A 16,769-nucleotide genomic window follows, 5' to 3' on the forward strand; every position below is an offset into this window, starting at 1 on the left:
CCAGCTGATTTTCGACAAAAGTCAATCAAAAGCCAAGCCACGGTAGAAGAATACAATACATGCCACCTGAGGTCATGATTTTGAAATTCAGGCCGGAGATTTTTTTTTTGTTGCTGTTGTTTTTGTAGTGACAAAAAAAATAAATAAATGTCCAAGAAAAGCCAACGTCTGGCCAATGGAGAAAGTATGGTCGGATATGGGATGGGAACTGGGAGGCAAAAGATGGAAACGGAGCCAGCCTTGTACGCACAGGATCACAGATGGTCATTTAGCCACCCGACGAGAGCGAGCGTCTGAAATTGTTCAAGTTGGCCTCACGCTCCATGCCTCTCTCCAGTTTCCTTCATAGAGTGCCAACTTTCTCTTAAGTGGGGTTCAGTGCATGCCACATAACAGGGCTGTGATTTGAATAAAAGGATGAAGGGTGATACTGGTTACTTTCTGGATTGTGTCCCGGTTTTGCATCATTGAACGAGGTTGATGAGGAATCACCTGACAGTTTTGACTTCAAGCCCATTTAATAGTTTTTAAAATGTCCTATAACAGATAGTGGAGGCTCTCTGAGGTTAACCCCTTTCACACACCCTGTAAGCTGTCCACTGTAGTAACCGCTATCCCTGAAAGGGTGAAACAACAGAGCACAAACGTTCTTCTTGATGAATGGACAAAAAAAAAGTACATTTAAAGTAACAGATTATACAATTTTGACGATGAAACTGGTTGCGTCCGTTCGGTTGTACTATTTGAGAATCTTCAGTTGGATGAACTGACAGAGGCAGAGAGGTGCAGCAGGGCAATGGTTCCTTGGTGGTTGGAGGTCAGGGTGTGACGTCCCAGACAGCCTATCAGACACCAGCAGCTTGACGTAGGTGGCGCTGTAGGTCATCAACAACTGGTGGGCACGAGCCTACAGCAAAAGAGCAATGATTAATGCTGTCAGAAATACATATTGGCAGATTTCTGTCGTTCTTTTTTAATTTTTTTATACCGAGACTGAAGGAGTTTATTTGACAAAAATAGGGTTTGCTTTTAACACCATCTTGTGACATCTTGATGTCAAGGAACTATGTTCAAGTGGGTTGACTAGTTTCATATTAACAAACACAGTGCTTTGTCTGCATCGTGTGGCATATTGGTGTCAAGGAACTATGTTGTCGTGAGTTAGGGGGAGATTCATGTAAAGAAAAATGGCGCTTGGTCGCCATCTTGTGGTCATCTTGGAACCAAGGAACTACAGTACCGTATAATTAAGTAATTTGAGGAGCTTCCTGTAGTGTTTTGCTGCTATCTTGTGCTATCATCTGCAGGCAATTACAGCATAAACTGTTTCGTGGGGAGGCACCAATTGCGCATTTTCACTATTTTTGGCAAGGCTGGGTCCCGAGCTCTTGCGAGTGCTACGCCTCCCTCCTGGGACCTCGGCATTATGTTGAAGTAGGTGAGGAGTTCCATTTAGAGAAGCAAAGGTGAGGAGTTCCATTTAGACAAGCAAACTGCATAGTCATGATTGGAACTTCATTTTCGGTGAGGGCGTCAATAACTTGATTTTGCTATACGAAACGGGGTTCAGGGTTTGACTGTGCTGGCGTCCTTTGTTTATTCATTCTACAAGAATTTGTTGTACGACTGCTTGTCTTACCTGGGCGGGTAAGGATGCATCAGGGATGAGACTGTAGTTAGTTGTGACTTTAGAAGAAGAAGAAGAAGTACAGCCTTTGTCTTCATTTTTTAACAGAGGCCTCTGCTCCTCTGAACCTTGCTCCACCTCTGAGTGACATTCATCGAGGTCCCTGCTCGGGACCTCGGCCACTAGGACTAGATTGGACATCTTTTTTTGGAGTTTGCTCTGGTGAAAGAGTGACAGCGGACGACTTAAGGGTCTCTCACAAAACAAGAACATTGAAAGCGTTCATTTTCCATTCCAGAAATAAATAGCCATTCTAAATGAGGTTGGCCTACTTTGAAGGCCACAGGAGACAGATAACTCACCCAGATGTCAATGCCCGCTAAACTGTCCTCCTCCAGCATTTCAGTCAGCGTTTGCAAACAATAAGCCATGTCCCAATACACAAAGTACAGCTATAGAAAAGGATCAAATAATCCGAATGATACACATGGCAAATTAGTTCTTCGTTTCAGTGTCTTAATTATTTTTTAATACATTACAGGACATTTACAATTCGTTGTATTTCACTTTTAAGTGCTACACAGTATTTACTACTACTTCGGACATTTTGCATTTAAACTTTGACGAACAGTTTGTTTTCAAACGTTTATTCAACTTGCAGTTCTACCGCCAGCCACTCAGACTAAATCTCATCATTGTCGCATTGCCTACCTACCTGCATGCTTCCTTTGCAATTGTACACCCAGTCGTCCACGGCGACCAGCAGCTTGTGCTTGACCATCGTCTCATTTACTTGGATCAGCCGCACGTCCAAGTTCATGTTGATCTGACACAGACGGAATGCGAATGGGACATGTACACCCGAACCAAAATTCAACAACAACTTTTTGCGGCGTATGTTTGAATCTCACAGAACAACACTCCTTTTACCTCCTTTTTATTCTGGTTGAGAACAAACATGATCGTGGTGGTGAGGAAGATGGAGATCAGGCTGACACACAGACACAAGATCCAGTAGTTGCTGAGGGTCAGATAGAGGTGCAGGGTGGAGAAGATGGCGCACCACAACACCACGTACAGAAACTGCGGGAAGGAGATCATGCACAGGAAGTGGATTTGTGTCAATAATTACTGTATCCCTCGACACTGAGATATCCATCCATCCATCCATTTTCCGAACCGCTTGATCCTCACTAGGGTCGCGGGGGGTGCTGGAGCCTATCCCAGCCGTCTTCGGGCAGTAGGCGGGGGACACCCTGAATCAGTTGCCAGCCAATCGCAGGGCACACAGGGACGAACAACCATTCACGCCCACACTCACACCTAGGGACAATTTAGAGCGTCCAATCAGCCTGCCATGCATGTTTTTGGAATGTGGGAGGAAACCGGAGCACCCGGAGAAAACTCACGCAGGCCCGGGGAGAACATGCAAACTCCACACAGGGAGGCCGGAGCTGGAATTGAACCCGGTACCTCTGCACTGTGAAGCCGACGTGCTAACCACTGGACTACCGGGCCGCCCCACTGAGATATCATCACTACTTTTTTCTTGTAGCTGATAATGGACATATGAACTGGAGATAACGCAGGACAACATTTCTAGTTGTCATTACAAGAAAATATTCCCCAAAACATACGGTAATGATGAACAAAATGTAAATACAAACCCAAATCTTCAAACTAAGTAAAATAAAAACAGAAAAGATTGGCCTACATGTTCGGATAAATAACACATTTAAAGAAAAATCATAAATACAGTCCAATCTTGTTTCAATGTTTACATTCACATTTCAAAGTCCCAATTTCCTGTAGTTCGTTTTCCATTTGCTGATTTTGCTTACAACAAACACCTTTCTAATATAAACTTCATTATAACAACCTGAATGTTCCCACAAAATAGTGAAAAGGCCTTCGTTACAACAAACCGTGGGAAGCTAACTGCCGCCGCGATCTTGCTGAGGAACTAAATTGCTTCGCAACGCTACCAATCGACTCGGTATATTGTTGTACTTCCGGTACGGTGCTTTGGTAAACGGGAGCAAATCTCGCTGTGTGTGAAGGATGAAATTGTCTCTCATTTTCGAAAGGGAGTCTCGCGGACGTCGGCGGCACTGGCAGTTGCCTATGGCGGGTAACATTTGCTAACTGCTAACTGAATGTTTTCAGAGATGCAGTAGGAATACTGCCGTTTTTTGTTTCACGTCTTATAAAATCCCTTTTTTCTTCATATACAAGTATTTGTAATTGACATGTTTATACTGTACGATAAGTTCATGTTTTTACATCTATAAATGTTCATGCATCGCAGTTGGCGGCCATTTTGTTGGTAAATGGTTATAATGAACTACCGTTATAACGGATAGATTCATTATGTCCCCTCGAGGTACGTTGTAACAAGATTCGAAAGGAAAGAGGTGACAAGGTACCAATATACCAGTCACGCTCTTGAATGAGCCGTGTGGAATTGCCCGCATGAAAGCGAACCTTCCTTACCGGCGCCATGATGAAATGGAAGAGAGATGAGTTGAAAATCATAAATCTTCTGACTGCGGGAACTTCCAACGCTGTTTTCAGCGGAACCTCAATGTCTGCGACCGGGATCTAACGTGACAAGAAAGATGAAACCATGTATGTACACTCCACCAGATCACAAAATAAGATGTCATAGTGTACCAGTGATTGTGCGTTCCGCGTGTTACCTGGAAGCCTTTCATCTCCAGTGTGGAGTTGCACAGTGAGAGATCAAAACTGGGGTTGATGCGAGAATAGCTTGGAATTGCCAGAACACATTGACCTCGAGGAAGGAGAGAGGGATGAACTAAATGAGTACATCGAGCAAATTGATAAGTCGAGAATCAAATCATATGTTACCATTTTCCCATTTGGGTTTGTTGTTCGTTTGGGATTGAGTTTCATCCACTAGACTTTCCTCTATCATCTGTTCATCATCATTCGTGTCCTCCATCTGCCCAGAAGCAAACAAAGTGATTGAAACGGAGTTCCTCATTTTTACCGAACATCCGGAAAATGAATGGAACGTCTTTAAAAGTGACTGCAGCTGCGCATCATTTTGCAGTCTTGCTGCAGCCAACTGAGTCACGTACAGACAGTGCTTCAAATCAACACACAAGTGCTGAAAGCAAATATGCGTGAGCATACCGAAGGAGCATTTCATTCGGTATCATGGGACAAAATCCAGGGGAGGAAGTCATGATGTCATGCAATACAGTATTTCATAATATTCAGTTTACATGACTAAAAGAGCTTCAAGGGTGGGGGAGGGGGGGGGGGGAATCGATGTGGCAGCGGCTTTTAACCAGCATTAAAAACTTCACAATGGCTTGAAGTAGCTCAAGGAAGGAGCAACTGCACACCACATAGCTTAAAAAAAGAAGAAGGAAAAAAAGTGGTTATGATGCAACCTGCCAGCAAAGCAGAACAACCAAGATCCAATCATTTTGTTGGGTTAAAAAACAAGAACTTATGAGACTTCATATTAGTGATAACTGTAAAAAAATGAAAAAATTTCATTGAGTATAAGGCATATGTTTTCACTGCACCTTAACATGCCTTCTTCTGCAGACCACTCAAGCCGTCTTCCTCGCGACAGCTTAATGTCTGTGAAAAAAATAAAAATCACCCAAAACATTTCACCTCTCGCTCGTCTGTCTCACTCTCACATTTTAACGCCGAGGTGTCATGCCACAATATTGTCAAAGTGCAGACTCCACCTCCCTGCTCTTTAGGTTTCATTTTCTCTGTATTTGCCTTCACTCCCGTTGACATTTACACAAGTCCAGCAATTTACACAGAGACCAAGACTGCTTACATTTTCACAAAACGATGTGCCCGCAATTGCAGAAGTGCTAGAGTCGGTGTTTCAACACAAAAGGGAAAGAATTGCTTTCGTTCTTCTCATTCTTCTCCTGTGGTTTCATTAAAATAGAAGATGCTATGTGGAAGATGTGGTTTTAAATTGTCAAATGCATCCTGGGGGGTGTTGGGGGGGGGGGGTGAAGCTACTTTGAAAGGAAAGCACGTTTAGAGGTTTTGTGAGGTCAAACATAAGAAGAGACTCCCTACCTGATCTCCTGCTCAAAATCCTTCATGTCGACAAAACTAGGATGAGTTTTTAGCATCCAATTTTATCTGCTGTGGACAGATAGATAGATAGATAGATATTGTCATTTTGTAAGAGCAGGTCAGTCTGACTGAGACGTTCCCTGGATGTGACTTTCACACTTGGATGGAGCTCTCAGCTTCTCTCTCTCTCTCTCTCTCTCTCTCTCTCGGCGTGTGACTCAGCTCAGCACTGCCCCATGACTACTGGAATGCTGTTCACGGTGCAACACAACTTTGTGTTAAATATGAGTGTATGGCACTAGTCTAGAGCATTTTAATGGGATATTGTGGATGTTTTTTTCATAATTTCAAAGAATTCACAGTTTTCAATAACATATCTGGGACATGCTTTCGTCAAAATGGCACGGCATCAAAAACGTGAACAGGAATCTGGTGCAGACTTCTGCCTTGCCATTTCCACACAGTTGTATTGCACCGGGGTGCCCCATTGTTACAAACTTGTGTCAAAAAAATTCACCACGATTTTATCTTTCACTTCTTGGTCCACTGAGAACATGGCCGAGAGGTCATTGTTTATCATAACAGCCACAGTCAGGGTTTCATGAAATAAAATGAAACACCGAAATAAATTTAGAAATTATGAGCGTGTTGGGCCAGATTGGTTTCTGTGTACTTTTCATTTCGTGTAACTCTGACTGTGGATGATATGATAAACAATGACTTCTCAGCCATGTTTGGCGGAGAACATCTGTGATGTAGGTTTGTGGCCCCCCCTTAGTGTCATCTCTTAATGAATCTTTGTCTCACTTTGGCCACACCACTGTCACGAGGAATACGGAGAAGACACACCGACTTGTGAGGAACTCTGCTAAAACTGAATGCCAGATGTTTACAATTTAAGTAACCGGACCCGCCAGCTGTGCTCGCTGTGTACATGTGGCACATTGATACAAATACAGTATGACCTCCCTGTGTATTTGCACAACACTGCTGATTCCCTGGAATATTACTCACATATTACACATTCTTATGGCTACATTCCATTCAGACCAAAATGTATCAGGGTCGCAAAAAGGCAGATACAGATGACTGCAAAAGCTATTTTATTGTTTCAGATTCCTAGAATGATAATACAATAAATAGCAAAAAGGTTTTATTCAAACTCAAATTCCCTACATACTTTCAAAATCAGAGGCTACAATATTTTCTTCTGAACTGGTCTGCATTTCTTTATCAAAGAGTAAACGTTGGCACTGCTGTTTGGTTTGGCTTTTGTTTAGAGAGTTATCTGCACTTTTGCCCTTATTTTTAGTTACATTGCTAAATCTTTTCCCAGACACATTGAGATGGAGAGAGTTTTGCCTCACTCAGACTATCCGCTTTAATTTAAGAGGTACTCGCAAAAATGTTAAATCACTGACTAAATTGCAACCTTTAATGCAGTGCGCCTCAATTTTTAGGGGCTCAAATATATTTGGACAAGACTCCTTTTAATGGGCCATTACCTTGTTGCAGGGGCTTCCAAAATGTTCGTTATACAGTCAAACCTCGGTTTTCGAACGTCTCTGTTCTCGACCAAATCGGTTTTCTAACAAAAATTTCGACTTTTTAAGCCTCGGATGACGGCCGAATTTCGGTTCTCGAACTGAGCGCAATTGAATGGGTCACTTGACTCCTCTACCTTCCTTACAAGAGGAAGTGACGCTTCCTCGTTTAGCGTTCCATGGTGAACAGACGTGTTCAATAATTTTTTTTTTTTTAAAAGAGCGTGGTTTCGCTTTTCGAACAGCCTTCTGTAACGGATTATGGTCGAAAACCGAGGTGTGACTGTAGTTAGACTGAACTACACAATATTGTACTGTGTGTCTAGCTATGGGTCCTTTTTTGTTTTAGGTAATACTGCCATCGTGTGGTAAAAATATTTAGCAACCATTTGTGTCTAAGCATCGCAAATCAATTCCGGGTTTAGGCTGACGCTGTGATCATGTGACCGCCCACCTTGGTCACATGAGCCAATACTTTGCTGCTGATTCAGGGTCGCAAATTTTGACCGGCTGAATGCTCATTTTTCCTTTGTTTGTCTGCATTTTGAAGTAGTGACCGTCACGCGTATGTTGATTTTCTGCTCAAACATAAGACATGTCTGTCATACGGGGAAGGAACTTTAAAACAGGAAGTGTGCTCGCGACCGTTCTGTCGCTATTACTTCCCGCTGTCATCATCTGCTCTGTCACGGTAAGACACCACAGTCTGTACTTTTTTTTCGAAACAAGAGTCACTGAAGTAGTATTGTGGTGTGTTTAACTTAACGCTTTACTACGACCTAGACTAATTCTTTGCATTCAGTTTATTTAAAAAAAAACACGACCAAGTAACGTGCACAAGCAAGCAAACACGCTCATTTCCTGCCGTAAGTTACTGTTATTTCTTTCTTTCTTGTCCTACAAATGTCTTCCTATACATATTTACTCTAATTATGACGTGATTGATATACTTATGAGTAATACAATATGAGAGGACCCCCTATTTTTGAATAATTTAGCTCAATGGCTGAATTGTGACTTTAGACAGATTGTGTTTTTTTAATTTTCAGCGTGTCCCTGCACATTTTCTCAGTTGCTTTGCTCTCTTGGTCCAGATTAAACCCCTGCTGTTTGAAGAACAGCTGCTGTGGGTGAGCGGGGTGCAAGGGGAGGTGAACACCTACAGGATCCCTCTGATCACCTTCACCCCCATGGGAAGTCTGCTGGCTTTCGCCGAGGGTAGGAAGTCCTCATCCAGCGATACTGGAGCAAAGTTCATTGCGATGCGGCGGTCCACTGACAAAGGTAGGACAAACTTCACAATCTGCATCCTCTTAACTGTTATCAGAACAAATGGCACTTTTTTATAGTTGCTGCAGAGAGTTGGGGAGGGGGCGTGAAAAATGTAAACAATGGGGGAAGTTTGCATCATCACCTGTGGTCATTTTACAACAATATCGTTGCACCTCTTCCGCCCTGATTGTGTCACCCTTGCTCTGAGATCATTCCGACCTCTTCTCCTTCATTTCACTAGGATCCACGTGGTCACCGACCAGCTTCATTGTCGATGATGGACTTGCCCAGGACGGCCTGAACCTGGGCTCGGTGGTGGTAGACCAGGAAGTGGGCTCAGTTATTCTGATCTACACTTCGTGTTTCCACCTGTACAACTGCCGTCCTGCTAGTACCATGATGGTAGAAAGCATGGATGACGGCCTGAGCTGGAGTTCACCGAGAAATCTCTCGGTCCAGTTAGGAGTCAAGAATTTTGCTCCCGGACCAGGTTCTGGCATCCAGGTAAAAAAAAAAAAACATGAGCTGGTTTTACAGAGAGCAAAATTTTAATAGTAAGTATACAGTATTTCCACTTTTTGCTTCTTAAAAGTGCTTCATCAGTTATTGGTACAGCATTGTAATGCTTTTTAACTGTACAGGAGGAAGGTTTGGGGTTCAGGTTTTGTATGGATTGAAAGTTTGATTTTTTTTTTTTGTGCAAAGTCGAGAACGCAAACCACTATTAAACGATTGAATTTTTTTTCATCCTCACTGTTGCTTATTTTCCCGCTTATTATCACCCACAACAGAAACGCTATGAGCCAAACCAGGGAAGGTTGGTGGTGTGTGGTCACGGAACGTTGGAAGGGGATGGTGTTTTTTGCATCCTGAGTGATGATCATGGACACACTTGGTTCAATGGCGCAGCGCTGAAAAGCATCCCTTACAACCAGAAGAAAAGGCCGCTAGACTTTAATCCCGATGAGTGCCAGGTACATGGGACATCCATTCATTATTATTTTTTAATTGCTTTGTGATATAAGCCACAACATGCCTACAAAGTGATCACATTTTTTTTGTTTTCAAATTGTAACATTTGCGATTTGAAAATTTCATTTTACTATGTTGTGGTGTGGATTTCAATTCGGATACGCCACCACTCGAGCCACACTCACCGATGCACTTTCAACTGTTTATTGAATGGGACAAGAAGCCAAACACACAAATACAAAATGAAAACACAAAAAAAAAACATCAATGCGTGGAAAATGGCCCAACGGGAGCTGGAGTTGCTTCTTAGCGACATTACAATCATCTTAGTTGTCTTCTCCCGGCAGCTTTTTTTGCATGCAGTAGGTTTGTTGACAATTTGGAATGTCGAATGACTGGTAAATTGAGAAGCAAGTTGAAAGGCTTGACAGTCCCCGCTTCCAGCATTGCTGTTCACCAGCAGCTACTCGGGTTGCTGCCACATCAGCCACTAACGTTGGGGCTTCAACTCCGAGCAACCATCTTCACAATGGAGGCTTTGAACATGGCCCACTCAAATTGCATGTCCCCAACCACCCATGGGAGGCAAAACATCCCCCCCCACCTCCCAAGCTCAGAGTTGCGGATAGACTCCCACAGTTCACCTCCCTCGTCCGGTTTTGTTCACCGTAACGTTTGTTGCGGCTTGTCCATGTTTCGTCGTAATAGTAATAACAAAGCCTGAGATCAAAGTTCAGATCTTGAGTGTCATGTCAGCAGAACAAAACAGCATCTGGTGTTTTCATTTGTGCACGCCAACAGATATTCCTGTTAAGGGGACAATAGCCTGTTAGCCGTATGCTTGACTTGCACATCTTGGAAACATAACCCTGGAATGGATACGTACATTTTCACGGCAGTCGAATGAATAGCCCTAAAAGCTGCATTGGTTGAGACTGAATTCATTGTTTTGAAGTCAACACTGGCGCTAGCTAGAGGTGTGGAATTGCATCGACCGTTGTTCACCAAACAGCTTAACTAGCTTTGACCTTTTGCTTTTCTGCAGCCATTCGAAATGACCGACGGAAGCATTGTCATCAATGTCCGAAACCAGAACAACTATCACTGTAGGTGTCGCGTGGTGGTGCGAACCCGAGATGGCGGAATGTCCCTGCCCATAGACGACCTGTACTTTGACTATGAGCTTGTGGATCCGGCAGTTGCAGCTGGGGCCTTTCAAAAAGAAGGGGTGCTCTTCTTCACGAACCCATCGAATGCACTACAAAGTAAGGGTCCAGTACGCAAATTTTACCTGAGAGTGTTGCGCCATTTGGACTGTTTATTTTTATGACTGCTGCATTTTAGAGCTTAAAAATGCACACTTTAAAACCTCCTAAGACCCGAACTCTTGCAAGGCATGCATTTTTATTTTCTCTTTGATATTTAGGCTAATTGGGACCTGATGAGTGTAAAAACAAAGAATTATCTTTTTACATGATGTAGTTTCTGAGAAAAATGATGTCCACATATGAGGACATTCGTTTTAAATTTGAGTGAACACAATAATGTCACAATTGAGTAAGTGCAAAAACAAAATTCAAAACAACAACTTGTGCCCGTTTACGCAAGTCTATGAAGTGCTGCTAACAGTTGCAGGAGGACAGATATAAAACAAGTAAACCTTCAAAAATATTTTTTATCGCTACTGTTGAACTGTTTATTTCTTTTCTGAACATGGCGTGAAACTTGCACATCAAAAGTGCTCCAACAATTTTTCCCCTTGGGAAAATGTTCATGCCTATGTATGAAAGGCAGCGTAACAGTTGCGATCTGCCTGTAAGCAGAGGAACACCTTGCACGTAGCACACTGCACTCGAGTTTTCCCCGAGCATCCTTTTAATCTGCATCGTGATGCGTTCTTTGATTGTACCACTTCTGGCAGATGTGCATTAGCCTTCCTGCGGAATGAGATGTGGGGCACTGCCTGCACTGCACGCTGTTTCCCTTGGACTGAAACTTCCGTGTCATCTTCCTGCTCTGAAAAGTCAGAGTTGTCATTGTCTCTCTCAGCCAAGAAGGTCATGGCCACTTCCATGCGGAATTGAAGGAACCGCATGATGTCCTTCTTTGGTGTGCCATTCAGAGTGAGGTCTTTGCGGTACAGTAGCCAACTGCTGGCTAAAGCCAGATCGATAAAGTGCATCAGCATCCGCAGTGTCCATTTTTGTGTACGGACATTCATTCGATAATAGCTCATCATTCTATCCACAAGGTCCACTCCACCCATCTTGGAGTTGTATTCACGGATAACACATGGTCGAGAGATGGTCACATACCGTTTCAGTTTTTTGTCCCATCTCTGGCACGTGTCTTCTGGCTCTTGAGCGTGTACAGCAGACATCATCAACACTGGTTTATTGTCAAACCACTTGGTGACACAAATGTTTCCGTCCAGGTTGGTAACTTGTGCTGAGGTTCCTCTTCCATTTTTTTTTCATAGTCTCGTCACTGGGCAATTTCTGCACTGCAGCAGCAACTCGATTTCTCATAACTGTACCAGTTATATACATTTGCTTCTTCATCATGTGTTCCGCTGCCTGGATTGATGTGAAGAATTGATCACAGTACACCTTTGTATTCGGATGCAGAGTCTGAGACAGACGATCAATCACCAAGCCTCCCAAACCCAGATTCCCTGGTTCTTCAACTTGTTCACGGACTCCATCTGCACCTTGATAAATCTCAAAGTCCAGTACTATGCCATCTGTTGTTGCGCAAACAAAGTTTTTGATGCCAACTGGGTTTGGTTTCATCTGCAGATATTGTCGATATGGACAATTTCCCGTGAATGGAATCATCTGTTCATCAATGGAAACGCACTGTGGCCGAGCCTGAGATTTGCAGCCTTTCAGAATGCGGTTGAGAAAAGGCCTCACCTTCCAGAACTTGTCACACTCTTTCAGATCTTCTGGAACATCCTCATCAATGAGCACTTTGAGTGACCTCCTCAGTCGGAAGAATCTGTCACGTGTGAACTTTTCAGTGATGGCAGGGAATCTCAAGGATCTAGACCAGTACATCCTGATTGCAGGATATGGTACACAAGACATCAAAATACAGGCACCAAAAAAATGAAAAATTTCATCAACTGTTGTGCTGAGTGGATCTCCACTTCTAGACAGTGATGTAGCATTTGAGCAATCTGCAATGATTTTTATCAAATCTTTGTCAATATACTGTTGTGTGGAGTCCAGTCTTCTCTGTCATGAGCAGTTTCCTCCTCGTGGTCAAACGGAGCTTGATGTGGGGTAAATGTAGAAGCCTTCCATCGCATTCCACGCCCTTTGTTGGACTGTTCTTCATGGCTGGGTCCTGGTGGTGTATCTTCAGAGACATTGCCTGAGACATCAGCCTCTTCCTGCGGTGTCTGAGAGCGACGCCTGGGGGTGCGTGATGTGGCAATGGCACGATCTGACCGATATCCCTCATATTCCTTACGCAAATGTTTGCGTCCCCTGATAGGCTGACAGGGATGTGGCACGGGGTCCTCACACCCACTGCTGTCTTCCGCACTGCTGGTTGGAGGAGGTTGATATACAGCATCTCCCACAGTATCATCGATGTCTGATAAATCCTCCACCTCGGAGTTGTCTCCACCAATTAACCCCAGCATTTGCGTTGCTTGTTGCAGAGAATAACACACTAGGAAAAACAAAACATTTTGTTTCAAACCAAAAACAAATCTACATAGAGCTATTTATAAAACATGACATATTTGTTTGGACTGTATAAGATGATGTTTTCGAACAAAATCGTCCCAAAATGCAAATTCTAAACCTACTCCCTCTGTCCACATTTCATACCTGTCAACTTTTCGGAGCGCCAACCTGTATAAAATACCAAAAAAATAAAAAAACAAAAACCGGAAATTTTCAGAATCCGTATGATTTGTGCGATACGGCCATATACGTAAGATTCACCACAAAATCCGTATGAACTATGGCTAAACCGTATGAGTTGACAGGTATGTCATTTGTGGACATGTTCAACAAACCAACAAAACTAAGTCCCTCTGTCCACATATGTGTACATCAAGTTTAGCAGCATGGTAAATCGTCAAATTTTCTTACTTTTGCAAAATTCAACTTCCACAACACATATTGAACACTTCTAAACATATCTGAGAAAGAATCAGCCATGAAATGTTTTTTTTTTTTTTTTTTACCTGGTCGACTTTTGGATTGAGAGGAGCCGTCTGAAAGTTTGAGTGGGTTGTCTGCCATCTTGATTTTTTCCATGTGCTTGTTACACTCTTCTTCCACCACAAGAGGGTAGTGTAACGTCCTCGTAAGTGGACGCCAGGCCCTTGTAGTCCAAAATTTAACATTGTAGTCGTGACAACCAAAAACGTCAGTCCACACATGTGGACGCCAGGTCCCAAAAAAAGAATGTTCGGTATACCCCACGTGTGTCAAACTCAAGGCCCGGGGGCCAAATCTGGCCCGCCACATCATTTTATGTGGCCTGCGAAAGCAAATCATGTCTGTCAGCTTCCATGATCCTTGTTAAAACCTGTACCGAAATGTCAAATTATGTGTAATAAATAACGTTGAGATTTTGCAATAATTTTGTTACCCTGTTCACACTCAAACACTAATTGAACAAACTATTATAGTTGATTTGACTGATTTCTAAACTGGTAATCCATCAATTTGTTGTGTACAAGTAATATATAAACATTTATTTAGTTTCACTGTCGTAACGGACCTGCTGGTATACCCTGAATTGGTCGTTGACCAATCACAGGCTAAGATATTCATTTACCAAAAAAAAAAAAAAAAAAGGCTACCAAATATGACAACTTTTCCTATCTGATCGTACGACAATTTTGCCGTCCATTTGTGATCATGGCTAACTAAACTCCTCCTCACAGGAATTAACCTTACCTTACGTTGGTCACTGACTGACGGGAACTCCTGGGAGAAGGAGGCCCTGCAGATTTGGCCGGGCCCAAGTGGTTACTCCTGCATCACGTCAATGAACAGTGACTCTGTGGACGACCGGAAACACATCTATGTCATCTACGAGAAGGGCCAGAAAGATTACGACGAGACCATCTCATTTGCCAAGATCCACCTGTATGGAGGCCGGTAATACACATGAATCAGAGGTGAGGTTAAACTTTGCCAACTAATAATTTTCACAAACTCAGTGCATAGTGGTCAGCATACCTGCCTTATAGTTATACGGTTCAGAGTTTGCACTTTTGCATTAAATTGTGCCACCATGAGAGTAAAAATCTGAATTGTATAACTGATGGATCAACAATCCTGACTGAAAAGTGACGCAAAAGTAGCTGAATATGACTTTGAAATGACTTAATTTAATTTAATTTTATTTTATTTTCAGGGTTTGACTCCCAAAGGAAAAACGGGACCACTTTCTCAGGAAGGAACAAAAGTGACCTTTTTTCCCACCTTAATTTTGGAATGCAAACTAATAATAATAATAATACATTTTATTTATAAGCGCCTTTCAAGACACCCAAGGACACTTTACAATAACAAAAAACACAAAACAATACGGGTTGAGCAGCGGCAGCCAAAACGCGCCAGCGTTCACTCAACCCGGAAGTCAGAAAACTACAGTGATACCTCGCTATTTCGCAGTTCGTTTATCGCGGCTTCAGTGCATCGCAGATTTTTTCAAACATATTCATAGTTAATTATTCTATTAAACAACCTAGTCAGTAAATCAACCGACACCTCCCCTAAGCACTTCCATACCTCCACTGGTATGTCATCTGGACCAACTGCCTTACCACTCTTCATCCTTTTTAATGCTTACCTGACTTCATCTTTTCTAACCTGATCGACCTACTTCCTAATCCTCTCTGGCTCTTCATTCCTACGTTCCCTATTGTTTTCCTCCTTTAACAACTCCTCAAAGTATTCTTTCCATCTCCTCAACACACTTTCCTCACTCGTAATGACATTTCCCTCTCCGTCTTTAATCAACCTCACCTCGCTGTACATCCTTCCCAGCCTGATTTCTCTGTCTCGCCAACCTGTACAATTTTCTTTTGTTTTACGTTGGATGCCATTCCTGACGCAACCCTCCCCATTTATCCGGGCTTGGGACCGGCACGAGGGAACAGTGTACCCCCGGCGGAGGGAACTGCTCCCTAGTGGCTGGGTTTATTAGTATACAGCATTAAGTCATGTTAATTACTTCTAAATTTACTTCTACATGCACATATAACGTTTAATTTGTCCTTATAAATATTATGTACCTGTATGGAGGGGGGGGGGGGTCACTACTTCGCGGTTTTTCGTTTATCGAAGGTGGTTTTGGTCCCCATTAACCACAATAAACGAGGGATTACCCTATTTGAAATGTGAACCCCTGCACCATGATGGCCATAATTGTTTTTCTCTGCCTTCCTTTGTCTTTTAATGAGCGAGACTGTCTTTATTAAGACATTTTTTTTTCTTTTGGATGAAAGTGATTTTGTACAGGTGTTGCTCTGGGACTGACCACCCAAACCCAAAAAGACATGTCCAAACTGTATACGGTATATTGAAAACAGACACTTTTTATTTCATTGTGATATCTACCATCACAGTCTGTATTTGAGTTTCCAACTGTGCTTGGAATTCAGTAGAATTAAACAACGCTTTAGTGCTGCTTAATTTTAAAGGACTTTACTGATAGTTTACAGTATGGAGCCTGAAATGCACTTGTGTTCCAACTTTGCCCATTTGTATAAAAATGTCATAGATTCAATTTGATTTTAACAGTTCCTTTACAAAATGTAAAATAATGTTTCTGGCTTTTTGATGAATTTTCTGCACGTTGGAATCTCTTTTTGAGTTTCAATGGTTTGCTTAAAACCATGGCTATAATTTTAAAAGTGCATACGTGTGGGTGAACGTGAGGGGCCTGGAAGCCAGTCCTACTTATGATGCAGTCAGTGTGTGGGGAATTTATTTTTACATTTTGTTTTCATCTTAACTATTTTTGGATTTACACCAATTCAAATGGACTCCTTGCCAACACCTCCCTGATCAACAGAAATAAATTGTTGCCAAAATATTCACATTTGTTTGAGTCCGTTGTATATGTTTCCCCTCGTTATTTTAAGAAACACTAAATGTACCAATGACTAAGTTTTGAACGTCATTGTTTTGATTACATTTTTAAAGAGAACAAAAACATTGAAGGTTAATGTCACCCGTGTTTGTTTATTCAGTCTTGTGCTGTGTAGGCATACAAAAATAACCATGATCAAT

At 42.4% G+C, this 16,769-nt stretch overlaps 2 protein-coding genes across 3 annotated transcripts; one reads left to right on the forward strand and one right to left on the reverse strand.

Annotated features, from left to right (window-relative positions):
• Nucleotides 1–499: 499 nt before the first annotated feature.
• On the reverse strand, nt 500–5,882 carry tmem268 (transmembrane protein 268). Its single transcript, XM_086137088.1, has 10 exons — nt 5,711–5,882; nt 5,188–5,245; nt 4,499–4,592; nt 4,327–4,421; nt 4,121–4,228; nt 2,558–2,710; nt 2,343–2,453; nt 1,990–2,079; nt 1,640–1,846; nt 500–907 (listed from the first exon to the last, which is right to left on the reverse strand). Exons 3-10 carry the CDS (start codon nt 4,590–4,592, stop codon nt 740–742), a joined length of 1,026 nt encoding a protein of 341 aa, XP_085993214.1. The 5' UTR covers nt 5,188–5,245; nt 5,711–5,882; the 3' UTR covers nt 500–739.
• A 1,832-nt stretch (nt 5,883–7,714) lies between these two features.
• neu1 (neuraminidase 1) lies at nt 7,715–16,574 on the forward strand. Of its 2 annotated transcripts, XR_015103844.1 has the most exons (8): nt 7,715–7,945; nt 8,349–8,538; nt 8,768–9,030; nt 9,318–9,500; nt 10,544–10,763; nt 12,297–12,923; nt 13,000–13,065; nt 14,411–14,550. XR_015103844.1 is itself a non-coding variant. In XM_086137641.1 (7 exons), the coding sequence occupies exons 1-6, from the start codon at nt 7,850–7,852 to the stop codon at nt 14,629–14,631; spliced, it is 1,173 nt and encodes a 390-aa protein (XP_085993767.1). In that variant the 5' UTR covers nt 7,715–7,849; the 3' UTR covers nt 14,632–14,647; nt 14,887–16,574. The 2 variants fall into 2 exon arrangements, 1 of the variants encoding a protein (XP_085993767.1); XM_086137641.1 differs by lacking the exons at nt 12,297–12,923; nt 13,000–13,065 and adding an exon at nt 14,887–16,574 and having other exon boundaries at nt 14,411–14,647.
• Nucleotides 16,575–16,769: the final 195 nt, after the last annotated feature.

This window comes from Hippocampus guttulatus, chromosome 18 (assembly GCF_054856545.1).
Source record: "Hippocampus guttulatus isolate MCC_2025c chromosome 18, RoL_Hgut_1.0, whole genome shotgun sequence".
NCBI lineage: Eukaryota > Metazoa > Chordata > Actinopteri > Syngnathiformes > Syngnathidae > Hippocampus > Hippocampus guttulatus.